Source organism: Lipotes vexillifer, unplaced genomic scaffold (genome assembly GCF_000442215.2).
Source record: "Lipotes vexillifer unplaced genomic scaffold, Lipotes_vexillifer_v1.1 scaffold793, whole genome shotgun sequence".
Taxonomy (NCBI): Eukaryota; Metazoa; Chordata; class Mammalia; order Artiodactyla; family Lipotidae; genus Lipotes; species Lipotes vexillifer.
The window spans coordinates 937014-964224 of NW_006774859.1; the positions used below are offsets into that span (position 1 = coordinate 937014).

General features: G+C 37.2%; 1 protein-coding gene across 2 annotated transcripts in view; it reads right to left on the bottom strand.

Moving 5' to 3' along the window:
• Positions 1–27211, bottom strand: part of PHF3 (PHD finger protein 3) — a 96900-nt gene that overhangs the window by 23401 nt on the left and 46288 nt on the right. For both annotated transcript variants that reach the window (XM_007449582.1, XM_007449581.1), the window contains 4 exons: positions 19989–20150; positions 10323–12075; positions 4411–4720; positions 1679–1862 (listed from right to left, as the gene is read on the bottom strand). In XM_007449582.1, the coding sequence (XP_007449644.1) occupies positions 1679–1862; positions 4411–4720; positions 10323–12075; positions 19989–20150 (2409 nt within the window). The remainder of the gene's footprint in view (positions 1–1678; positions 1863–4410; positions 4721–10322; positions 12076–19988; positions 20151–27211) is intronic.

The window sequence follows — 27211 nt, forward strand, 5'->3', positions numbered from 1 at the left end:
CCCTACTGTTACAATGCATCAGCCGTCCTTTCCTATGACCAGCCCCTCCAGGAGAATCCTATTCCCCTCTGATCGCTTCATGGATTTTGAACCTCAACTATCGCCTCTCTCTGTTGCCCACATCATCAAATTCTCTCGCTACTGGATCATTCCCATTAGTCTTACAAACATGCTATAATATCTCCTTAAAGAGAAATACTGACCTCATATCCACCTCTAGCCACTACACCATTTCCCTTTAACAGCAAAATTCCTTCAAAGAGTTATTCATAATCACTATCTCCAGTTCCTCACCTTCCACCCTTCCACACGCCACTGTAACTGGCTTTTGTCCCCACTGCTCCACCAAAACAGCTGTCTAGACAGCATCTGACACAGTTGATCATCACCTCCTTCTTGGAACTTCACCTGGCTTCCGGGCCACCATGGTCTCTTAGTTCTCTTACCTCAAAGGCCATCTCTTGGTCTCCTTTGCTGGATCCTCTCTTCCTCCCAAGTTCTAATTGCTGACGCACCCCAAGGCCTCTGTTTCTGCCCCTTCATTATCAAACTCTCTCTGTAGCTCTTTGTATCTAAGTGCATGATTTAAAATAACACCTATGCACGGATAGATCCCAAATTTATATACCATTGCCCAAAGACCAGACTCATCAGCCAAAAATTTACTCAAAATATCTCCACTTGGATCTCTAATACCCATCTCAAAGTTAAAATACCCATATTTTTCAATTTTCCTCCCCAATCTCTTTCTCATCTCTGCAAACAGCACTAACAATGATCTAATCACCTCCTAAGACTCTTCTTTCCTTCACCTACCTACACCTAATCCAACAGCAAGTTCTGCCAAGTCTACTATAAAATATATATGAATCTGACCACTTCCCTCACTGTACCTCTGTTCCAAGCTACCACTCTTTCTTTCCTAGGATACGGCTAAAGACTCCTAACCAGTCTACTCTCCTTCTCTCCTATCCTCCTACAGTCCAGGCTCCACAGAAAACCACAGTGAGCCATCACTCTCTTGTACAAATTCCTCTAAAGGTTCCCCATTATATTGAGAACCAAAAAAACAAACTCCTGTCATGGCCTCAAAGTTCCTACATAATTTTGTCTAAACTCACCTTCCGCCACCATTCTATCCCTTGTGTATTACATTCTAAGCATTCCACAAGGATTTTCTTGCTCCTCAAATGCAGAGACTGTCTCCACCTCAAAGCCTTCAGCTTGGCTGTGCCCTCTATGGATTCCTTCCTCCCAAACAACTCTGCATCCCTTTAGATCCCACGGCACATTACCACATTACCGCCTCCATTCTCTCTGAAACAAACTCCCTCCCACTCTCCTTGACCTTGACTCTCTATCCCATTACTCAACCTTTCCTTTATAGTGCCTAAATTCTCTAAAAATAGCACACCATTTTATCTGTCTACCTGTTATCTGTCATTTCCCATTGGTATTTAAGTGCCATGAGGGCAGGGGCCTTATCTTACTAAGTTCATTCATATTTTCCCAGAACTTGGACCAATAATTCTTATTTCAAGTAGGGTCAATCACCTAAACTATTTTTCTTACCTTTAAAATGTAAAAGTTTTTAAATTTCCCTAAATATACTAACTGAAAGTGTATGAAATAAAATATAAATACATGAGGATATAATAATTTCTATTATTCTTACTACCTGGTTTTGAAGCTTTTTCTCCTGTGCAAGTAACAGTTGTAGACTCTTTTGTTATTTTTTCACTTTTTTCTTCTGAGGATCTCCGAGGTAAAACTGGTTGTCCCATCTTTCGAAGAGGAGCTAGCTGCCATTTTTTTATTTCACTATCCCTACAGTCTGATGAGTTTTTGCCTTCACCAGACTCCTAGGAAAAATAGTATTTAATTAATTAGAATGAAAACTACTAAACTATCTTTAAATACAAAGCAAGCCTCCTGAGCATGTGGATTAAAAAAATTAGTATGACAACCTATTAAGATATCAAACATATTCCACTCTTTAGCCCAATAACTGTTTTTTGAAGATATATAAAACTCAATTAACTGCAAAAAGGACCTTCACCGTTTCATCCAAAATCCATTTGTTAAGCACCTATTTTCTGCAGAACACATAACAGTCTGTAATGGGGAACTAAAAAACATTGAGAATTAGAAAGAAAATTAGGTATAAGATAGTAAGGGTTCTCTTCGTCGGCTGCAGATATGAAAAAAAGAGGGGGGGGACTGTGGAGAAATCAATTATCTGTATTTTTTACTACTTTCTAGAACAAATGAAGTCACATTTACCTATAAATGTATCAAATTCTCAGTGTACCTATTAGCAATTTTAACTCCTATAAGGCAGAACAAACCATCAGGACACCTACTATTTTTGTCCTAATTATAACCCACAAAGAACTACAAATGAAACCAGAATTCTGAGACCCTTGGGAGTTAATTAATCACATCATACCAGACTTCCCTGGTGGGGACATGGTTAAAAATCCGCCTGCCAATATGCAGGGGACACGGGTTTGAGCTCTGGTCTGCGAAGATCCCACATGCCGCGGAGCAACTAAGCCCGTGCACCACAACTACTGAAGCCCGTGAGCCTAGAGCCTGTGCCCCACAACAAGAGAAGCCACCGCAATGAGAAGCCCACACACCACAATGAAGAGTAGCCCCCGCTCGCCCAAACTAGAGAAAAGCCTGCGCACAGCAACGAAGACCAACTCCGTCAAAAAATAAATAAAATAAATTTATAAAAACAAAAAATCACATCATATCAGTGAGAATAATACTTGTGTATAGAAATATAATCATAGTTTTTAAGAAAATAGAGTATATACAAAACATCGATTTTCTCTAGACTGGGAATCCTATAAATTTTTTATTTACTTGTTTATTTTCTACCTCTCCAACTAGACTTCCTTGAGAGCAGGAACATTTTTCAATCAGTCATACTACTCAAATCTGGTACCATGCTTGGCACACAATAGGAACTCAATAAATGGTTCAACATAAAATCTAGGGATAAGAAGTGATATTTAAAAAGCAGATTCCATCAACTAAAATCAGACTAGTCAAATAAGATTCAACAGTTCAGTATCAAAAAGAAAAGAAAAGAAAAGCAGTAATCACTTGGCTCATGTATTTATTTACAATATCAGACTAACCTCAGTTCCTTTTCTGATACAGAGACTGGATAGAGGGGTTTCTCAAAACATTCACAATGTTAATGTTTTATAATGTCTTTTTAGACAAGATGGAGATAACTCAACTGAATGACTAAACAATGAGCTGTATTTCTGAATGGCCAAGAAATTGTACCCAAGAAATGATGATTAGAAGTTAACAGAACCTTTCCAAAGGCTTGCTATAAACTGTTTTCAATGGCACTCTCAGTTCTATATTATCAATTACTTTGGTGCTAATCAAATCAACAGAAAAAGTAATAGTAAATATCAGAAGGACATAATCTGATTCTCAGAAAGTCTTGGCAGACAGGAAACGTTGGATGGCACAAGGATTTGGCAAACTGGAACTTAATCCAGATTGATCACATAAGGAGCGTCCCAAGAACTGAGTTTGTAAATAATGGAAACGGTTTTAGAGAAAACATGCTTATGTTCTTCAATCTGAATGGTCGAATTAAAATATTTCCAAGGTTCCTAATTTATGTTCATTGTGTTTTGGAATATTATACTTGACCATCCACATATATTTGTTGTCAGTGTTTCCTCCCTAGCACTACCTACAAGAATAACAAATCAATGATTAGAAAAATCATAGGAAATAAAAAAGTAGACAATGAAAATAAAATTTAATCAGATAAAGTGCTGTGTCCTTTTGTACATTTCTCCTGTAACTGACTAGTATCTTGAAATTTCTATTTAGAAAATAATTTAACAAGGTAGTTGAAAATGTAAGATGAGGGAAAACTGACTTTTTAAAAGGCCACATTTTAAGAGAAACATTATGAGATACGGGTTCCAAGCAAATACTGGAACAAAAATCAAAAGAACTAAGATTACTTTTCCTTACAGAGAACTCTTTCACTTGAAAATAATAATGCCAAATGTGGTTTTATGGGTTCATAGATATTTACGGACTGAAAAGCTTTTCAGAAAAACTTCTCAGCAAGCACAATTTATACCTACCACCACAAAATCTCACACACATTCTACCACAGAAAATGCAAGTACCAAACTAGAGACTAGAAATAGCACAAAAAACTGTAAGAAATAAGATCTGCATATTTTGAAGATGTCACTACCTGGTTTCACCAAGCCTGACAAAACATTTTAAGTAAAAACCCATTTTTACGGAAAAATAAATGTGAAAATGTACACAACAGTGAAATCTAAAGAAATTTCAAATTCGCAGTCAGCCCAAAGTTCTTAAATAAAAATAATGCATTAATGAGAGGCTCACCCGTTTCAAAATTTTGACCTTGTGCTTCACTGTATCATCTATATATTTGGTTTTGTCATTTGTTGTAGTGTGCTTTGATAACCCAAGCTTTTCATATTCCATTGCTTTATCTTCACTATGGACTTCAACTTTAGCCTGGTTTCCCAAAATATCTGGATCTACTATTTCAGTCTTTTTATCTTCTTCGGCACAACATTTCACACACACATATTCTTTGTCTTCCTCTCCCATTTGCTGTGCTTGAGAAAGACTTAACCCAACACAATCACCATGAAACCAGTCATCACATCTCCCACAGCCAACCATAAACCTGGAGAGAAAAAAAAAAGAACACTTTGATTCGATACATATTCTTAAAAACCAATGCTGAGTGAGCCTAAATTGAATTTTTAATATTTTTCCAGTATTTTGCATGTTTTCCCTCTTTACCCATTCTATCAGTTCAACATGGAGAGAGTTTTCAAAGAACATTCTATGAAAATGGAACTTTTAAGAAGTCAAACATTTCCCTTCTGAGTGAGAAAATACTGGGGCGGGGGGACACATAAGGATAAAAATATAGGGCAACTGACCTTTGTCAGCATACTGTATAGAATAACAATGTACAGAATAACAGTATTTCTCCACTGAGAAGGGTGATAAACTGTGATAATCTGATCACAGACAACCCAAGTTACAACTACATTTACCACATAGACCTGAAATCATACATAAAATTGGAGTCATTTATCCAACTAATCATTTTAAATAACAAAGAGAAAAACCAGATGCAACAAAAATGCAACTCAAAACTAACAAAGTGGAGCCTCACAAATTGTTCCTTATTAACCACCTTAACTATATATATATATAACTATTCTTTGACCTCAAAATATTCTGGTTCATAGTGTCACAATGATTTAGCTGAAGGATCTTTTTATGTACTTCTGAGGATGGGCTTCCTTACTACTTGACCTTGTACTTTAGATAATAAACTTGTTTTCCCAAATAATGACCAAATTATATCAACATGAAGATATTATTATTCAGGGTGAATTTTTTTTTTTTAATTTCCAAACGATCTCCTTATATTTTCCCTTTACTGCATTTTATCTAAGAAATAATTTCACTAACCAATGAAAAAGTCCAAGGACAGATTTATGACTCTAAAGAGTTTGTTTTTCTAACTTAGAAAGAATATCTGGAATTACTTTAGAATAGCAAAACAGATATATAAACAGCAATTTGAGGGTGAAATTACCTTTTTCACATACTTTTCAACCCATTATTAAGAAAATGACAAAGCTCACTTAATCACATTTAACATTTTCCTTTTTTCTTCCTCAGGTTAGTAATTCACGGTATGTTTGAAACATTTAGGAGAATTTAAGTATATTCTTTAATGATCTAAAGACTTTTGCTGATTTCGATAAGAACAGTGGCATCAGCAACAGTGACCAAAGTCCTTTTAAAAACCTATCGTCCAACAGGAAGATGTTAAAGGTAATATACTGGGTGATACGGCCAACCCTCTCTAAATATACCAATGGTCCTGTTTTAACGTAGAAACTGTAAGAATGAGAAACGCTGAGTTTCAAACCTTACAGGATATCTTGAAAAAGTCACGCCAAATACCCCACCCCCTCAATTGCCTTTCCACTGTGGATCAACCACTGCCGTGTACCAAGGAAACTTGACTTCTTCATGTCCACAATTCACCATTCTTTACCCTAACTGGCGATGCCTGTGCTACCTTTTTCAGATAAGTCGTCATTTCCTCAATGGTTCATTTTAAAACTTAAGTTCATTAAAAAAAAAAACCACCTTATGCCTTAAGTAAAAATAAATAAAAATACAGAATATTTTGGATTCATAGCCCTAGTGAGAAAACTTTCCAACAATGTGGTATTTGTCTGCAAGACAGAAGTGATTTCTCTAGGTCTGGGAGACTTTAGATGGGTCCATGCATGTTTCAGTGATACAAATCATACAGCCAGCAGAAAAACATGAAGTTTGAAAAATACAGATACTTAAAAGTTCTTCTGTTTCAGATTGCAAAGTTATAAGAACTCCTATTTCTTGAAAGCAACTATCTAAGCTGAAATTTTTTGAATTATTGAACGAAAGCTAAGCTAATGTGATTTCCCATCTCAGCTATATTAATAATTCCTTCAAAGCAAGCCTAGTTTCAATAGGACAGATACTATGACCATGGCTATGCTTTTGCCCCAAATCCAAATCTAACAAACCTATTAGGAAACTTTAAATCTTTATTCAACCAGGATAGAGTCATTTTATAATGTGGAATGTATTCATTATATCACCATGCCCCCAGTTTATTTATGGAAATGTCTCCTCAAACTTGATAAGCTCTGAAAAACAAATCTCAAAACTACAGTGCCATCCAGATGTATCTTAATAATAAGATTTTATGTAAAAAATAATGTAGTTAAAATTTTGAGAAATCAAAACAAAAAATGACATTGATAAAAATAATTACATGCCCTAGGGGAAAATGTAATTGATTCACTTGAAAGTTAAAGTGGAAAATTTCAGAAAAGGAACTATTACCAGTACTATGAACTTTATTAAGTGGCCTATCACAAAAAGAGAAGATACACTGTCTTCCCTTTTCATATTACTCCTCGTGGCTTAAAAAGGGAGAGGGAGTATTGATCAAATAGCTAACATAATTACCCTCCCATTTTCTGCTCTGTCCTTGAAGTTCTGATTACCAAAAGGCAAAATCACTCAAAGATAAGACTATAACCTGGGTGTTAAATATTTCACTAAAAAAAATTAATGTGTGGTAAAAGATTAACTCTGAATTAACTGGACCAAGTCAGCATGAAATCAGTTAAACGGAAAAGTTCAGAAATATTTATGCTTTGTTCTCCTACTGTTATACATTCATTCACAAAATTTTAAATCCTACTATAATTTAAACCTAATTTAAAATGTAATCTTAATTCTAATCTTCTTGGCACAAACCAAAATATATTCTTAGAAAATTTTCAAGTTTCTTCAAAGTAAACCACAAAAGCAACATTGAGAATTCCTGTTCTTAAAAAGTCATGTCACAAATTCACTAACAATGGAGCTGTTACAAGATGAGCCGTTAAGTTTTGATAAGTGGTTCCTTTAAGTAACAACTAAGACTGTATTACTGTGAATGTATATGTACTCACTCTTTTCTAGGGTAAAATGATTTTATTCCACATAAACATTAAATCATTGTTTTTGTCACTAACAATCTAGTCTGCAGAGAAAAGTACTTTTCTGTCAAACTCTTAAACTCCTGAGAAAAACCAGAATCACTTTCTCTAAGAGAAAATTTCCTTCTCAGAAAAAGGTTTCTTGTTTGAGTATAAAGCTATGACTCCATTACGCTAAGGATATTTTTTTGTTTCTAAATTTCATCCAATGAACTAATCTTCTACAACTGGGCAAGAAAGTGTAATACAAACTGAAGATACAAATGTCACCTGGAGAGGCAGGGAAATACTAGAAACTACAAGGTAGGTATTATGAAAAGTCTAAGACTTCTTCCTTCCAAAACGCCAACTGGCATATGTTTAAAAGACGTTCAAAGATAAGTTTTTAAAAAAGTATTAAATAGTATGGCTTTTAAAGTAATGAATATACCTTAGCTACAAGGCTGAATCAGGAAAATAAATAGAAGCCAAAACAACAGCATGAAGTGTAAACTGTGAGGTAGTCAATGCCTACTGTCTTTAGGATACATACAGAAGTTGCTTACGGTCGAATATTACATTTGGCCATGCCATGAATGAATCCATATTTAAAAATATAATTTCCAACTGGAAGCACAAACAGGAAGCTAACCTCAGTTGCAACACATGTAAAATGCTGAAGAGTTATACAATAATCTTTACAGAAGTAAATTTGTCACAAGTGCTAAAAAAATGTCGTATTAACAAATAGCTTTCAATGAATGTAGCTGGCACATGAGATCAAAGATATGGATGATAGTTATTTCCACATATGTCCTTCCTAATAAATTCATATTCTTACACATGGATTAAACTAGGAAAACTACATGCTGCATGACAGGTGCATTTTTTGTGTAACCTCAATATATACAAGCAGAGTGCATCAAAGAAGTAGTGAAGGCTAGTTAGTATGTAAAGAAAAAAACAATCAATTACTTAGGCTTCTTTATTCACAAAATTGAATGTGAAATGCTGCTTCCAAAATTGATAGTTTCCAGTATTATTACATATTATTCATGTCGATTACATAGGGTAAACTCAAAATCCCTACACATCTAATAGTCTATGTCATTTTCCAGACTGGGGGCAAAGAAACTCTAGGTTTTATAGGTTAGATCCAAAAGGCAGCCTTAGGTAATAAACAATGGGACTTAACAATCTTCATTTTAGGAAAATAACTGATATTGGTGAAGTGACAGTCATCATTCAAAAGCCTGGGTAAACTCCTGAGGACTACGCCATCATAACAGAAGTTTATCTCCAAAACAGTTACATTATAACATGTCTTCCAACTCTAGGCCAAAGTTTCATTTCAGAAACTCATTCGGTTTAAGGCTCCTATTTCATACTCTGACAACATGTCAGTATGATGGTTTTTAGAAGATGCTGGCAAAGAAAAAAGGGCTAACTTAAAAGAGCACTTACAAGGACCATCCAGCCCTTAATTCTCTTAGGCCCACTTGAGAATATTTGAATAAGGTGTTTTAAACAAAAAAGCATAATAAACAGCACAAAAGTGAGGGCAAATGTAGCACTATATTCAAACAAGTCACAAGTTTTAAAAACTGGAATATGCTGTTATAAAGTAACCACTGACACTAAAAATAGGCCATGGGCTGAATCAATGAAAAAAACCCTTGACATAAAAGTTATTTTTTACAGAATAGACCCAAGAACTCCCAACTACACCCTCCATACCAAAATAATGTGTTACACCGCACTGCACTAAACTGTCCCTCCCTAAAGAGTTTCATTTTCATGTAATCTAATTGTGCTGGGAAATCATTCTAACATTTACTTTCATGAGTAAAGATAATATTACAATGTGCAAGTTACAATGTTCTTTTATCATATCAATGTTGATAGAAGTTCCAAAAGCAATCTCAAAACTTGAACAGGATAATCTTGTAGCTGGAAACTCCACTTCACCTCTTGTTCTCTTTTTCTCAAAAAGCTAGCAAATAAAAAATACATGGGCGGGGAGGGTGGCAATGTCATAAAACTATAGAATACTGAATCCTAAGGAAAGAATGACAATGGCAGTGCTATAAAATCACTTCCTAAAACATTAGAATTCACAAGAAACCCAAATCACTAGAACATTCAAAAACAAAATACATGTTTCACTCCATTCCATGTTACATACAAAATTCCCTTGCACCATTTAACAGTTGTTTTAGCTATCAAATTTCATTCTAAGGTCAAGTTTGATAGTTATGAAGAGGTGGTATTAAGTCATAGTAAGTGTGCTTCATTTGAAAGTATATATATAGAATTTCCATTATGCCCTTCACAATTTATTACCAGTTTTTCTCAAGCCAAACAAAATAATATATAACTTACAGACCCAAAACACTGTAACAATTTTCTGATTTTTTTTTTAAGATGCAATGACTAAATTACACTAACTGGTCACAATGATAAAACATTTCCATATATACCAGCTTTTGGTCAGACTATGTGTTTTAAAGTTTCTAGGGTGGCATATTTGTAAATTCAGTGGCTCCATCTTACTATCATATATCCGGGATTGATGAGGGGTTTCTGTGCAAAAGTCTTTGTATGTTAAATAATCTCTTTCTATAAAAAGTTCTCACACTAATCTCACCCTAAAAAAAAGCAATTTCTCTTTAATGTACATATCACATATACATACACACACACACACACACACACACACACACACACACACACACACACCTGTTGCCATGTGGCTTTTTGCAAAACCCACACTGCTTGCTGGGAGTCCAGATATATTTGCTTTCAAATGAAGAGCTATGATCTGAGCCTTCCCGTTTTACAGTAGCTATATTATCTGGAATGAACAACGGTGGCTCATCCAAAGAAAAACTTTTGCTGCTTCTTCTTTGACGGGGCTGTAGGTTCTTCTCAGGTTTTTTTAATTTCAATTTATCCTCTTCCTTAAAATGTTCTACACCACCTGTGTGCTCAAGCTCTTCCTTCACATGACTATTGGTTCTCACTGCTGGAGCCGGCTGCTGGGGCTTATGGCACTGTTTCTGGCTGGAATGCAACAAATGTCCAGTTTGTGCAGGATGATGAGGTTCTTTTGAGCAACCAGGGTGACCGTGAGGTTTTTCACTCAAAGAATGAGTTAAGGGTTTGGAAATCTGTACTAAATTTTGATCTTGTGATATCTTTCTGAATACAGAATGAGCCTGATTTTTCACAGATTTAACCCCAGAATTGCAACTCTGAATTTTTGAATCCTTATCAACTTGTTTCTTTCTCACTTTGACTGGCCTATGAAAATTTTGCTTAGATTCTGATTCATCAGCATTTCGCTTCACACTTTTGACATTAACTTTAGTTACGTTATGCATTAATTCATGCTTTGCTCCAACAACTTTTTTCCGAGTATCTATGGTCATGGTTTGCTTAGAATGAATTACAGGTTTTGTATGTTTGGGTTTTATGTTTTTTGACTCTAAGCAAGAAACACTATTTGACTGGCTGTCTCTGTCATCCTGAAGGTTTGCTGTTTCATGAGACTCCATTTTAATACTTTCAACGATATTCAACTGTTTTGAATTTTGGTCAGGTGCATCACAAATAGCATTTTCTAAAATATTACTTTCTGGTTCAAAAGCACTAGTATTAACCACCTCTAAGTTTGATTTATTAAATCTGGTGCCCTCCAACTGCTTATCATTAGACTCTGTGTCTTTACAGTAAGCCATTTCCATTTCACTTCTCTGAAGGGAGTTCTCAGCTTTATTAGCAATTTCCACGCTATCTTTCAATTCAAAACTACATTCATTTACTTCATCCACAGAACCAGACAAACTGACATGGTTCTTTTCTTTCTCATTTGGGTTTGTACAAGCAGCATTGCCAGAGAAAGCAACGGAAGATGCGGGTTCCTCATTGACACTGTCATCTTTGTGGGGTAATTTCATTGTCTCCTTTGATTCTTGTTCAATTTCTCCTTCTACCTTCATTTCTTCAACAATAGTCCCATCCATTTTACTTGAAATGGAATCGTTCTGTTCATGTTCTTCTTTACCTGAAAACTTAAACAATGGGCTAACAGTTTTGGCTTTACACTCCATCAGAGTTTCATTTTTCTTTTCTTCAATACTAACACAAGTCTCTGAAAGGAGTGGACAGTTTAACTCATGAGATGGCACATTTGCTTCTCCCTGATTATTACACTTCTGCTCAGAATCCAACCCAGCTTCACCCTTCATTTCAAGACAAGATGGAACGGCTGCTTCGATCTGTCCACTGTGTCGGCGGCCCCTCCTGCTCTCTTTCTGGTGCTCGGGTTTCGGTGACGTACCAATTTCTTCTTTCATCTGACACCTTTCTTGTTGTTTCACCCCTGCTTTAGGGGCAGACACAGTCTTCCCTGATGCCTTTTTTGTGCTATTTAAAGGTGCTGCATTTGAACGCTTGGCAATAGTGCTTTGTCGCAAACTTCTTATTTGTTCTATCACAAGGGAAAAAAATAAATAAAAAAAAACTTAGTTATTTTGCCATGTGTTTTTATTTCAACGCTCTTTAGAATACATCACTTCTTTATTCTGAGCTATAAAATTTATTTTCCCATTTCAAAGAAAATGTACTGACATCTACTCATGATGATGGTTACATTTTTTATACACTTATCAAAGTTCTATAATTCTGGGGCAGAAAATAATCTGTATAAAATTCAGACTGATATTATACTTTACAATAAGAAATATTTTCATCAAGCTTCTTTTCTATGCAAGTAAGCTGGGGGTAAAATCAATGAGGTTCCTTGATATTACTACCCATCTTAAAGCAAGGCTGTCATACAGTTGTAAACATTAAATACCTTTAAGTATATAAAACCAAACAAATTCAGGTGCCAATAAAATCTGAACTAAACCACCTATCACAAACAGGATCTGTGTGAGTTTCAAAGCACAGCCTCAAAAGAACTCTAATGTCTTTATGAATGTGCTTCCCTTATATCTCCATTTTAGCATTCAAGCTATTCCTTGAATTGTTTGAATATTTTAAGAAAGGAAATATACACTAGAGTACTAGACACAGATCAACAAAAAGAGAAATTATAATTAAAGAGATTTAAACCAAGAAAATGTATCATAAGGGAAAATGCGGAAAGTATGAAAATAATTTAATAAAGCTTCCCACTTGTAACAAGGCTCCTAACAAAGAATCCACTAACTGAGACTTTCCTCCTTTCCTTATCTGGATACATCCTCCAAGGGAAAAAGAAACACAAAGTGAAAAGAAATTGGAAAGAAAGCTAAATAATTCACTAAGAAAAAGAAATAATAATAATTCACTAAGTAAAAAAACAACCCACAAACTGAAATACAAAATAAGAAGCTATATCCAAGCCTATGCATATCCAATACCTCTGAATCAACTCTGTATGAAAACTGAACATCACAAAGTTTTAAAAAGTCTCCTTCCTTTTTAATGCAAAACACTACTATGCACCAGTATTTAGAACATTTTCCTAATTTGTCACATATCACTGAACCTGTGAAGGTCTTACAGAAGGTGTCACAGGTCCTTCTCATTTGTCTCTAACAGTCCTAGTTGATGCTTGTAGTCATGACACTCAAAAGTGTCCCCATTTGGACAATAAATTATACGGTCATCCTATCTTGGAGACCCTTTCTAATTCCCCAGGACTTGGCACAATATTTGGTCATCAGGTAAGTACCCAACAACTTCAAAAACTTACTTAGTGGGGGCTTCCCTGGTGGCGCAGGGGTTAAGAATCTGCCTGCCAATGCAGGGGACACAGGTTCGAGCCCTGGTCCAGGAAGATCCCACATGCTGCGGAGCAACTAAGCCCGTGCGCCACAACTACTGAGCCTGCACTCTAGAGCCCATGAGCCACAACTACTAAGCCCGCGTCCTGCAACTACTGAAGCCCGCACTCCTAGAGCCTGTGTTCCGCAACAAGACACTGTGATGAGAAGCCCTCACACCGCAATGAAGAGTAGCCCCTGCTCGCCACAACTAGAGAAAGCCCATACGCAGCAACGAAGACCCAGTGCAGCCAAAAATAAAAAATATATTTTTTTTTTAAAAAAAGGGGGGGGGGTCTTCCCTGGTGATGCAGTGGTTGCAAGTTCGTCCGCCTGCCGATGAAGGGGACACGGGTTCGTGCCCCGGTCCGGGAAGATCCCACATGTAGCGGAGCGGCTGGGCCTGTGAGCCATGGCCGCTGAGCCTGCGCCTCTGGAGCCTGTGCTCCGCAACGGGAGAGGCCACAACAGTGAGAGGCCCGTGTACCGAAAAAAAAAAAAAAAAAACTTACTTAGTGGATTATGAACCACTCATGCTCAGATATATAACATTTTAAAATAACTAAAATTTTAATGGTTATTAATATTTAGATAATTTTTAAAGCTCTGAAGACAGCCTGTAATAATTTATAGCTCTACTATATTTATATGCCCTGAAATAAAATAAATGAAGAACTTTTAACACCCATTATGTAAGTGGTTGATAAATGAATAGCACATTCAACTGTGAAGGTATTCAGATAAAAAATTGTTTTCCAATAGTAACTGATTAACTGACAAAGGATAAAGTAACTCTTTCTCCTCTAACTATACACTGCCTTAGTTTGAAGCCAGGTGGTATAGGCCAAACATTACCATTATTTGTCTATAATGTTCATTCTACTCTTTTTGTTTCTCAAAGTCACAAATATATACCAAATAACCGATTTTTTTAAAAACTGAGGAAAAGATGATGAAGTAAATATATGCATCTGAGCTAATAATCCACTTCTCAAAACCACACATTAAAGCTATGCAAAAGCTATGAATCTAAAAGGAAAGAAAGGACCAATGCCCTAAGAATTGAACGAACCATGCCTGTGTAGTGAAGGCACCATTAATATCCAAAAGGAGGGGTTTCAGAGAGCTTCTGAATGGTGAAGTAGAACGCCTCCACGCGCCACAGTGCTTGCTGGACTGAAGTTTCTTTGTTCTTGACCTCACCCTATGAATCTCTTCATCTGGCGGTTGGTTCCTGTGCTTTAATATCCTCGGTAATAAACCACTTATCTGAAAGTTTTGGGGACATTAGTTTCTACTGGGACAGTTATTTTCCCTCAGCACATGACAAATGACAATCAACTGTTTTCCGGCTTCCATTCTTGCTATTAATTAGGCACCTTTCAGTGTAACTGCCGTTTATTTTTTTGCCGTGTGGCTGACAGGATCTCGGTGCTCCGGCCGGGTGTCAGGCCTGTGCCTCTAAGGTGGGAGAGCCAAGTTCAGAACACTGGTCCACCAGAGACCTCCCGGCTCCATGTAATACCAAACAGCGAAAGCTCTCCCAGAGATCTCCATCTCAATGCTAAAACCCAGCTCCACTCAATGACCAGCAAGCTACAGTGCTCGACACCCTACGCCAGACAACTAGCAAGACAGGAACACAACCCCACCCATTAGCAGAGAGGCTGCCTAAAATCATAGGAAGTTCACAGACAACCCAAAACACACCACTAGACGCGGTCCTGCCCAACAGAAAGACAAGATCTAGCCTCATCCACCAGAACACAGCCACGAGTACCCTCCACCAGGAAGCCTACACAACCCACTGAACCAACCTTAGCCACTGGGGACAGACACCAAAAACAACGGGAACTACGAACCTGCAGCTAGTGAAAACAAGACCCCAAACACAGTAAGTTAAGCAAAATGAGAAGACAGAGAAACCCATTGCAGATGAAGGAGCAAGGTAAAAACCAACCAGACCAAACAAATGAAGAAGAGATAGGCACGTTAAAAGGATGAGACACCAGGATCAAGTGGGGTTTATCCCAGGAATGCAAGGATTCTTCAATATACCTAAATCAATCAATGTGATATACCATATTAACAAACTGAAGAATAAAAACCATATGGTCATCTCAATAGATGCAGAAAGAGCGTTCAACAAAATTCAACACCCATTTATGATTAACACCCTCCAGAAAGTAGGCAGAGAGGAAACTTACCTCAACATAATAAAGGCCATATATGACAAACCCACAGCCAACATGATTCTCAATGGTGAAAAACTGAAACCATTTCTGCTAAGACCAGGAACAAGACTCTCACCACTATCGTTCAACATAGTTTTGTAAGTTTTAGCCACACCAATCAGAGAAGAAAAAGAAATTAAAGGAATCCAAATTGAAAAATAAGATGTAAAACTGTCACTGTTTGCAGATGACATGATAGTATACATAAAGTATCCCAAAGATGCTACCAAAAAACTATTAAAGCTAATCAATGAATTTCATAAAGTATCAGGATACAAAATGAATGCACAGAAATCTCCTGCATTCCTATACACTAAAGATGAGAAATCTGAAAGAGAAGTTAAGGAAACACTCCCATTTACCACTGCAACAAAAGGAATAAAATACCTAGGAATAAACCTACGTAAGGAGACAGAAGACCTGTATGCAGAAAACTATAAGGCACTGATGAAAGAAATTAAAGATGATAACAAACAGATAGAGAGATATACCATGTTCTTGGATTGGAAGACTCAACATTGTGAAAATGACTCTACTACCCAAAACAATCTACAGATTCAACGCAATCCCTATCAAACTGCCAATGGCATTTTTCACAGAACTAGAACAAAAAATTTCAGTTTGTATGGAAACACAAAAGACCCCGAATAGCCAAAGCAATCTTGAGAAAGAAAAACAGAGCTGGTGGAATCAGCCTCCCTGACTTCAGACTATACTAAAAAGGCACAGTAATCAAGACAGAATGGTACTGGCACAAAAACAGAAATATAGATCAATGGAACAGGATGGAAAACCCAGAGATAAACCCACGCACATATGGACACCTTATCTTTGATAAAGGAAGCAAGAATATACAACAGAGAAAAGACAGCCTCTTCAATAAGTGGTGCTGGGAAAACTGAACAGCTACATGTAAAAGAATGAAATTAGAACACTCCCTAACACCATACACAAAAATAAACTCAAAGTGGATTAAAGACCTAAATGTAAGGCCAGGCACTATAAAACTCTTAGAACAAAATGTAGGCAGAACACTCTGTGACATAAATAACAGCAAGATCCTTTTTGACCCACCTCCTAGAGAAATGGAAATAAAAACAAAAATAAACAAATGGGACCTAATGAAACTTAAAAGCTTTTGCACAGCAAAGGAAACCATAAACGAGATCAAAAGACAACCCTCAGAATAGGAGAAAATATTAGCAAATGAAGAAACTGACAAAGGATTAATCTCCAAAATTCACAAGCAGCTCATGCAGCTCAATATCAAATAAACAACCAACCCAATCCAAAAATGGGCAGAAGACCTAAACAGACATTTCTCCAAAGAAGACATACAGATTGCCAACAAACACATGAAAGAATACTCAACATCACTAATCATTACAGGAATGCAAATCAAAACTACAATGAGGTATCACCTCACACCAGTCAGAATGGCCATCATCAAAACATCTACAATAAATGCTGAAGAGGGTGTGGAGAAAAGGGAACCCTCTTGCACTGTTGGTGGGAATGTAAATTGGTACAGCCACTATGGAGAACAGTATGGAGGTTTCTTAAAAAACTAAAAATAGAACTACCATATGACCCAGCAATCCCACTACTAAGCATATATCCTGAGAAAACCATAATTCAAAAAGAGCCACGTACCACAATGTTCACTGCAGCATTATTTACAATAGCCCGGACATGGAAGCAACCTAAGTGTTCATCGACAGGTGAATAGATAAAGAAGCAGCAATATTACTCAGCCATAAAAAGAAATGAAATTGGGATATTTGTAGTGAGGTGGATGGATCTAGAATTTGTCATACAGAGTGAAGTGAGTCAGAAAGAGAAAAACAAATACTGTATGCTAACACATATATATGGAATCTAAAAAAAAGAAAAAAGAAAAAAATGAAGAACCTGGATTCAGGACAGGAATAAAAACACAGACGTAGAGAAAGGACTTGAGGACATGGGGAGGGGGAAGGGTAAGCTGCGAGGAACTGAGAGAGTGGCATGAACTTATATACACTACCAAATGCAACATAGATAGCTAGTGGGAAGCCGCCACATAGCACAGGGAGATCAGCTCGGTTCTTTGTGACCACCTGGAGGGGTGTGATAGGAAGGGTGGGAAGGAGACACAAAAGGGAGGACATATGAGGACATATATATATGTATAGCTGATTCACTTTGTTATACAGCAGAAACTAACACACCATTGTAATGCAATTATACTCCAATAAAGACATTAAAATTTTTTTTTTAATTTAAAAAGTAAAATAAAGGAAAGCAAGGGCAGGAGAAGAGAAAACAGTGACAATTTTGGAAGCCAAACAAAAGATGATCAAGAATTAACTGATGCAGGACATCCAAAAAAAGATAAACAGTAATCTGGCACTGCTGGCCGAACCAATACCATTAACACCTCAACAGGCTTAGGAACTGGTGATCCCAGATAATTCTAAAGTAGGGAGGAAGGCAGGCAGTTAAAATCAGGAGTCGAAAGCTGTTTAAAAAGCAGTCAGACCCCGAGCTCCCTCTCTGCTACTCCATCCGTTGGGCAACTGCCCTTCCCAGGTTGGTTCTAATCGAAGACTGGAGGCTTACTCTTTGGGGAGTGTAAAAACAGAGTTTCTAGACTAAGGAACATCCAGCATAGATAAGAGCAGCAGTAAAGTACACTGAAATCTGTAAGATTATGTGTATTTGTATATACTGAAAGATGAGATGCCCCCATCAGCTTCCTTCAAAGGTTCCCATGATATGCTAACAATCTAACAAGCCTAAAGTCTAACAACAGGAATTCCTCCAAAAAGTAATACAGCCAGATTACCATACAGTGATGCTCATAGTTGACAAAACGTTAAACACTGAGCAAGCTATCAATGATCAGACATTTAGCAGTCTCTTAACATGAAAGGTGAACCAAAAAAAGAAAAAAAAGACTAAAAAACCTTTAAAACACCATATCTTATGAAAGACAACATAAGACACTGCATGCATGAAACAAGACCAGAATGCTACAAAAAGGACTATTCCCAGAACAAAAAAATAATTCAGAATTTGATGAAAAAGTTGAAGGATAAACATGAGAAAAGTTCACCAAGTAGAGGAAGAACACAGAGGTGGAAAGATGAAGAAAATGGAAGAGCCAGTCCCTGCTATGTAATACTTGAATAACAGGAGTTCCAGGAAGCAAGAGTTGACAAAATAAAGAGGAAAATAATCAATGAAATAATTCAAGAGATTTTCCCAGAACTGAAAATGGAGCATCACTTTCAAATTTCTGAGGAAAAACAATTTCCAACCTTGAATTCTATGTTCAATCAGACCATGATTCCAATGTGAGACCATACTAAATACATTTGCAAACATACAAGGTTTCAAAAATATATATCCATATTCCTTTTTCTCACAAAAGTACTAGAAGAGGTATGTCACCAAACAAAGGACCTACTTCAAAGAAAAGTAAACAGAAACTGCAATACAGAACACAATCCTCAGAAGAATAGTAAAGAGAGCTCTCTGGACAACAGCCATGCATCTGACTTATACAGAACTAACACAACAGTACACACGGAAGCAGATCAGAAGGGCGCCAGAGACACTTCCTCAATAAGATGAAAATGACAGAACACCTGACATGCACAAATATCTTTAAGAAAGATTCAGACAACTGGCAGAGTAGTTGGGGTGAATTACTGATACGTACACTGAAAACTGTGTGTGCGAATGCATAAAACTATAAGCAAATGAACAACAAAATCAATTATTAAATCAGAAAGACAAAAAGTTGTATCGGAAAAGTGACTATAGTTCACTAAATGGGTCACCACTAACAGCATATTGAGTCACAATAATGTAAGTAATTACTACTGATCTTACAAAATTATATATCAGAAAGATGAGAAAGTGTTCTTTTGTGTGATGGGGGAACAAGAGGAGGAAAGAATGCTAACTTCACCATCCAGAATGGGAAATCAATGAATACATACATCAGAATAATCAAGTAGTAGCAATATACATGTGTTACTTAGAGACATGGAAGTAAATACCAAAAACTTAACAAAACCAGATGAAAGCGGTAATAGTAGTTTCCTCTGGGGAAAGGGAAATAAGTAGTAGGATGGCAAGTATTGGAAACTCATAGAACTAGTCAACTCTTTAAATAATGTGAATGTGTAATTTCAATAAAAAATTTTAAAAATCATACCAACAAATTGATACAATCTCAAAATTGATTATCAAAATGCTCAGATTAGCAAACACCAAGAAACTACTATCACTGCTCAGCAACTTTACAACCTATCACATCTGTCCCTACACTTGATTTTCTAGCTAGTCCTCTCTGGAAGGATTACCTTGTGCCATTAAACGAGGTGATTTTCTGGGTGATCTCACTGAATTTTCTTCTACTTTGTCCCTCAAATTCCTGTTAGGTAAAATCAGTTCTTCTTCATCAATGGTATCATTGCCACTTTCTTTTACAACTCCTTCATCCATAATATCGTCAAGACCAACAACTAGAAAGAAAAACAAAAAAACAAAATTTTTTGAAAATATTGGTGATGTTAAGTATTTAAAGGCAGTACAGAAAACACTGTGAAACAGTTTAATGTAATACCAAGTAATCCTGAAAATCTAGGTCTATTCCTAAAATGTGATAATGCCACTACCAAGCTCACAGTTCAGTTTTACAAACTTCTACCGTATGAGGCAGCTAGTCAAAGAGAAGATTAGTTGTAATTCTTCTTGATTTGACCTCCACTATCACTCACTGTCACTTATCATTCACTGTACCTTTGTGAACATCATAAGCAGCTATACCTGGATACTTAATTATCCCAATTGGTTAAAGTAGTACAAAAAAGAGTAAATACCCTGAAAAGCTTATGATTCTAGGTTCATGCTAGAACCAAAAGATTCTAGTTCTAACTGTAATCTATTCCTTGAAGACTGTACGCTACATGTGTGAGAGTAATGGAGATATACTCTTAAGTTGTAGCAAGCACACACACACGCACACACACAGAAATGAAAAACATAATGTAACTTCCCCTCCCCCAAATGCTAGGGAAAATAGGTGTTTAAATAGAACTATACAATTAAATTACCTTCCCCTAGTCAAAAGAGAGATAGAGCCATTCATTTAACAGCAGGGGAGGGGGCATGGAAAAGGACTGGGGAACACTGTATTTATATTATCAACAGGCTTATTTCTGTATCTAACAGATGTCACTTAACTAGCTGACATACAGCAATTCTAAATGTGCAGTTGTATGAAATCTTGTAAAAAGAATGTGATTATTTCGATCATACGTCCTGGTTTCAAGTCTCTGCTAAAACATTTAAATAAAACCTGACTAAGTCCCTTAACCTCTCTAGTTTATCTCTTAAATGAGAATAACAATACCTGTCCTACCTACCTCACAGGGCTGTTGTGAGGATCAAGTGAGATGATGTATGAGAACTCACTTTGTAAACTTTAGAGCACTACACAAATGTTAGTTATAATCTTCATCCTAGGGGTTAGGAGGAACCTCAAGAAGTTATCTAGTCCTCATCTTTGTATCCAAGTAGAACTTCATTTAAGAGTTCAACAAGATAGTGGTCTATCCTAAAATTTAAAGAGAACAAAATTCTTTATAAATATACTTTCAAATGGTACAATCTTTTCGAAGAGCAATTTGACAACAATCACAAGACTGCTTATATACTTTGACCAATATATTATAAAGTATAGGCGAGAGAATAAATTATGAAAAAAACATTTCTGGCTAGAAAACATAGTGTGATCCTTGTTAGTAACAGACAAATGAAATGTTGTATAGGTACATTTAGACAAAAATGATTAGCAGGAAACAGATGAAAATTTTAACAATAGCTATTCTATAAAAGATAAGTATTCTTTTTTCCTATCTTGCACATTTCCTGCTTTATGCATGGAATTACTCTCAAAAACAGAGTCCATGCTTTTAATCACTATGCTATAGGCACTAAAAGCTTAGAGAAGAATAATGTATCTTAGGAAAATTCATCAGGACTCATTTAAGATATAATTAGGGGAAACAGGTGGGGAGTTCGGTTAGACAGCTACTCCACCATGATGGAATACTTATGTTGCCACACATTCACACACATTCTCAAAGAATTTTTAACATTAGATTAATAGTTCCACCACGTTCATTTTAAAAAGCAAAAGTTATGCATTATATACATTACAAGTATGCAGAGATAGAAATGGATGGGGGAAGGCACCACAGTGTTATCAATGACCATCTAGTGGTTAGGTGGGGTAAAGAACTGGGTGGTTTTTAAATCACTGTTATACTGTCTCTGTGTTTTCCACATTTTATACAATAAACATGAGTTTTGTATTGTAATCAGGAGAGAAAGTAATAATTCAAAAGACAGTCCAGGAGAAAGGTAATTAAAATCTGATTGACAGTGTTCGTTGGCAGGGAGTAAAAAGGTGTGTTACGAATTTTAGGGCTATATTGCAAAGCAGAATCAACAGGATTCAGCAAAGCCAAATCCAAAGGTCAATTATTAGATTTTATCTTATTCCACTTCCTGGCAGCAGCTGACACAGCTGACCCCTCACCCCTTCCTGAATCCCTTCTCCTCACTTAACCTCTGAAATCACACGCTCCTCCCTCACGAGCTACTTCTGCTCAACACCCTTTATGGAGCTCTTCCTGCAGCGATCACACAGGACAGGACCTGAGGGCTCAGTACTCCCACCTACCCTTTATACACACTCCACCCTCCCTAAATGATCCCACCCAGTCAATCTATACAAGCATGACTCCCCGAAGTTACCTTCCGCAGCCCCAAGCTCACACTGGACCTCTGGAAGAGTGTAATTTGACCTGTCCACTAGGTTGTCTACCAGGTATCTCAAGGTTAACAAATAGAAAATAAACAGATTCCACCCATTCCCCCTCCCCTCAGTAAAACTGTCCTCCTAAGAGAGTCCCAGTAATGGAAACTCCATTCAACCAGCTCCTCTCTCCTCATATCCCACATCCAAGAGGTCTGCTCAAGCTGCTAGTTCTATCTACAGAACGCACCACCCACCTGATCACCACTGATCACCTCCACAGCTCACATTCTACTCCACATCACCATCTTCTCCCACCAAAACTACTTTAAGTCTCCTAGTGTCCCACGTTCCCCTATGGCCACCTCCTACACACACATGCGCACACACACACACACACACACACACACACTCATCACACACACAGTTTATTCTCCACACAGTCATAACTATATTTTAGAGTCTTCTAAAATATAAAGTTGTATCACGTTACCATTCTTCTGACAAGACCCTCCAAACCCTTACGAACACACTCAGATGTATGTTAAAATCCTAGCCAGGGTCTCCAGGGTCCTAAGGGCTTCCCCCACCAAATTCCCTGACTTCTCTCCTACCACTGACTCACTGTGCTCCAGTCACAGTGGTCTCTCCGGAACATCTCAGGGTCATTTCACTTGATCGTCCTCTGCCTGGAGCGCTCTCCTCCCAGACAGCCACATGGCTCACTCTCCCACTTCGTTCAGGTTTCACTCAAAATCTACCTTCTCACAGAAACCTTTCCTGAGGATCTTATCCAAAACAGCATTCTCTCACCACTGCCTCCTGACCCTTAGCATATTTTATCCTTTAAAATGTGTTTCACTATCCAATGAAACATGTAATTTTCCACCAGAATGTAATCTCTACAATCCAGGGACTTTGTCTCTTATTCACCACTGAAACTCCAGAACCCAGAGTCATAGTGGCTACTCCAGAAACACTTGCTGAATAAAAGAATTAGGGGAAACAAGGGACCTGGAAAATTTAAACTTTGATGATCGAGAGAGAAATGTTTCAATTAACTGAAAGAGAGAAGTTAGAAAGAATAAATTTGAAAGTAAGGTAATGACTTAACTTTTTGAATGTTAGTGACATGAAAAAAAAGAGCAGGCAAAAGAAGTATCAAAGTTAACACACCATCACAAAAGAAGGGTAAGGAGAATTTCAGGGACTGGGAAGGTTAACTGCTACAGAGAGAACAAAGGAAGGAGAAAAATCCACTAATGTGAAACACAGAAGCAGAGGACCAGATGACAAGAGGTTAAAAAGTGAGTAAGTGAAGAATGACAACGGCAGTTTCTCTTTCATTTATTTTCAAGAAATTTAAGGGTAAAAGAAAATGAAGACCATCGGCTGAAGGAAGTTAAAGGGATGAAAGATGATTTTCTGTGTAAGTAAAAGAAACGGAGGGGGGGCCGCGGGGGAGGGGAAGTGGTAGAGTCCCCTCCACACAAAAGAGGGAGTGAGGGAAGGAGAAGGGCGAGAGAATGGGCAAAGAGGGAAGAGGACAGTGGGAACAGAGGAGGGAAAAAGCAAGAGATCTGAGCATCTTCCACTGCTGGAAATAACTCTGGGAGCTGAGGGATGCCTGAGGCCCCAGCAGCTTAAAACCTCTTAAGTCAACAACCTACAATTAGAACACTTAAGACTGCATGTGAGATGCTTCTCAGAAGTGAGGCTTCCAAGAATGGCATCTTCTTTGTACTCCTGCAGCTCCTGGCAGTATGTTTCCTTCATCTCAAAAAGTCACCCTGACATTAAATCAAGCTCTAACACTGTCTCCAACATTTCCAGGGCTCTCAAGCAGAAGTAGGCCCCCAACAACCAAAGCAACTACTTAACCTAGCTGTGCCTCAAATTCTTCTATAAAATGGAGATCACGCTAGCAGTCAGAGGGGTGCTGTGATGATTAAATCAGTGTGTGTGAAGGGCTTGGAACAGAACCTGGCACTTAGAAAATGCTGACTTCTGTTCACAGTCTCCCCCATCATGGACCCCACCATCAACATTTATGTATTCTTTTTCCCTTACTTTTTTCCCTCAACTCCTCCCAGAACAAATCAACCATTAAAAAAACTACCTGAAATTTCTTTCTTCTAATCCATTTATTTGATTAAAGTAATTCAGAGTACAGAATGAATTATCTCTGGCAAAACCCTCCCAATTAGGTATTTACGTTTTAAATCGTTCAATCGTAGCTTCCACTAAGAAAATGAACAGAAAGAAGTGAAGGAGAATCTGTTCTTTTCAAAACACTGCTTATTCTCAGGGACCTCCCACATCTGCCCCTCCCACTGCTACAGGCAAACTAAGATTCAGTATTTGATTTCCAGTTTTTTAAAAAGTGGCCAGTCCTACTCAATACATCCACTAAAAAGGGAATTTGGGGTTATCAAAAAAGAAAAAAAAAAAGCAACGACCTGAATTATGTAGGAGGCAAGCGTGATAATGTGGGAAAACAGTATGTTTTTCCTCCCTCCCACATTTCAGAATTAGGTGTCATTCCCATTTTGAAATTCTGGCACAAAATCTGTAATCATACTCAGAATCTCCTTGAGCCTGAATTTAGATCACATTAAATCTCCTCCCATCCTCACCTACAAATGGCCCTCCTTAAATCTGCTGAGTCAGGCCTACGTGAAGCCCTCCTGACACAAATACTACTTTATTCAAATCCAGACTATTTAATTCACATCTATCTTCTTGAAGAGAGGAGGTAAATGAGATAAAAAGAATAAAACTGAAATATTTAAAGCTAAATTTATTGAATTTCTCAAAACTGGGATTAGTTTACATCACCTTATACCATACAAAAGGGAGAGTACAGCAGGGACTGTGTACTGTACTGTGGAGTACAGCAGGGACTCTTCACATTTGACATGCCTTAACTCACGCTGGCAGCGCAAAGCCCAAACTCAACCGCTTCTAGGACACTTATCTCCTCTATTATGAAACTTGGCACTAAATGTCAGACTTGAGAAAAAACTATAAGAGCGTGATCTCTGTCCAGTGTCACGACAATAAAGGTTAGGTGTGTACTTTACAGGGCCTGGACTTGAAGGAGAGTAAGAGGTCACACAAACACATCCCTGCAACAGAGTCCCCACAGCTTCCGCCTCGAACACCGCAGGAGACCACCACCCAGCCCCTCCTCGGCCTCCCTTCAGTGAGCGTTCTTTCCTTTATGGATGATTCATACATCCTTCCAAAAAGAGGCCATGTCAGATACACCCCATCAAGTTGTGTTATATACAATTAGTCATTTGTGGGTGAATTTATGATTTTAGATATTATGTTTCTAAGCTGAACAACACAAATAATGTTATCTTTTTCCCCTCTTAAATTTCTTCTTTACAATAAATTTTAAAACACAGGTTTACTGAGTGAAAGGCAAATTTATAGATTTTACCATTTTTAATCTCATCGCATGGCTTTCAATAAAGAGTATAAACAATTTACAGCGCAAAAAGCTTCACATTAAGTCTCAATTAAGAACTTACTAGCACTGAGTTTCAGATTTTTAAAAGAAACACGGTGACTAAAAAAGCTTGACATATATACCGCCTTTCTGTATTTCTTTAGCTTTGCCTACTCGCCTACTCCTACTCAGGTCTCAATAAATGTGTTTCTCTCTCAATAATTTATATGAACTCTTCATGTAATATCTGTGTTACCTATTTGATGCAAGTATTTTCCCTCGCTTACCTTATTATAGTATTATCTGGTGTCAATTTTTTTCTTCAGAATGCTGCCTTCAGTTACTCCAACACTATTAAATTATCCATCCTTTCTGCTGAAATTTAACACATTCTCAAGTCTTACATTTAAACATGCACAAACATTTCAACTTTTGTCAAACTCAATTCATACTTTGGGAAAAAACTGATTAGTATTTCACAGAAAGGGGTTTTCTATCAAACAAATCTAAAAGAAAGACACTGGGTTAAACGGAGTTAAAACAGTTTCTTCACTGCAGATCTACAGAGCCTTCAATATGCTAAATAAAGGCATTTTATGAGGGAAAAAAACTGCACATGATGAAACTGTTTCCCAAGCCTTATATTCTCACACACACACCAATAAAACATACACCAAAATGCTAATGATGCTTATTTCAGAAAAGATTTTTCCCTTCTTCATATTCACACTTTCTAATTCATCTCACATTAAAAATATTTCATCAAAAAGAATTTTCCCCCAAAATGTGTAATACATGCGTGAATGCCTAGAAAAAGAAGCTGGGAAGGTTTTCCATGCAGAGGGAAGTAGTATCATCGGTGCCACTTTTTAAAGCTTTTCCTTTTTAAGTTATACATGCACATGGTTTTAAAGAGTTGTGTCTGGTTCTCAAAAAGACAACCCTCAGAATGGGAGAAAATATTGGCAAATGAAGCAACTGACAAAGGATTAATCTCCAAAATTTACAAGCAGCTCATGCAGCTCAATATCAAAAAAACAAACAACCCAATCCAAAAATGGGCAGAAGACCTAAACTGGCATTTCTCCAAAGACATACAGATTGCCAACAAACACATGAAAGAATGCTCAATATCACTAATCATTAGAGAAATGCAAATCAAAACTACAATGAGGTATCACCTCACACCAGTCATAATGGCCATCATCAAAACATCTACAAACAATAAATCCTGGAGAGGGTGTGGAGAAAAGGGAACCCTCTTGCACTGTTAGTGGGAATGTAAATTGATACAGCCACTATGG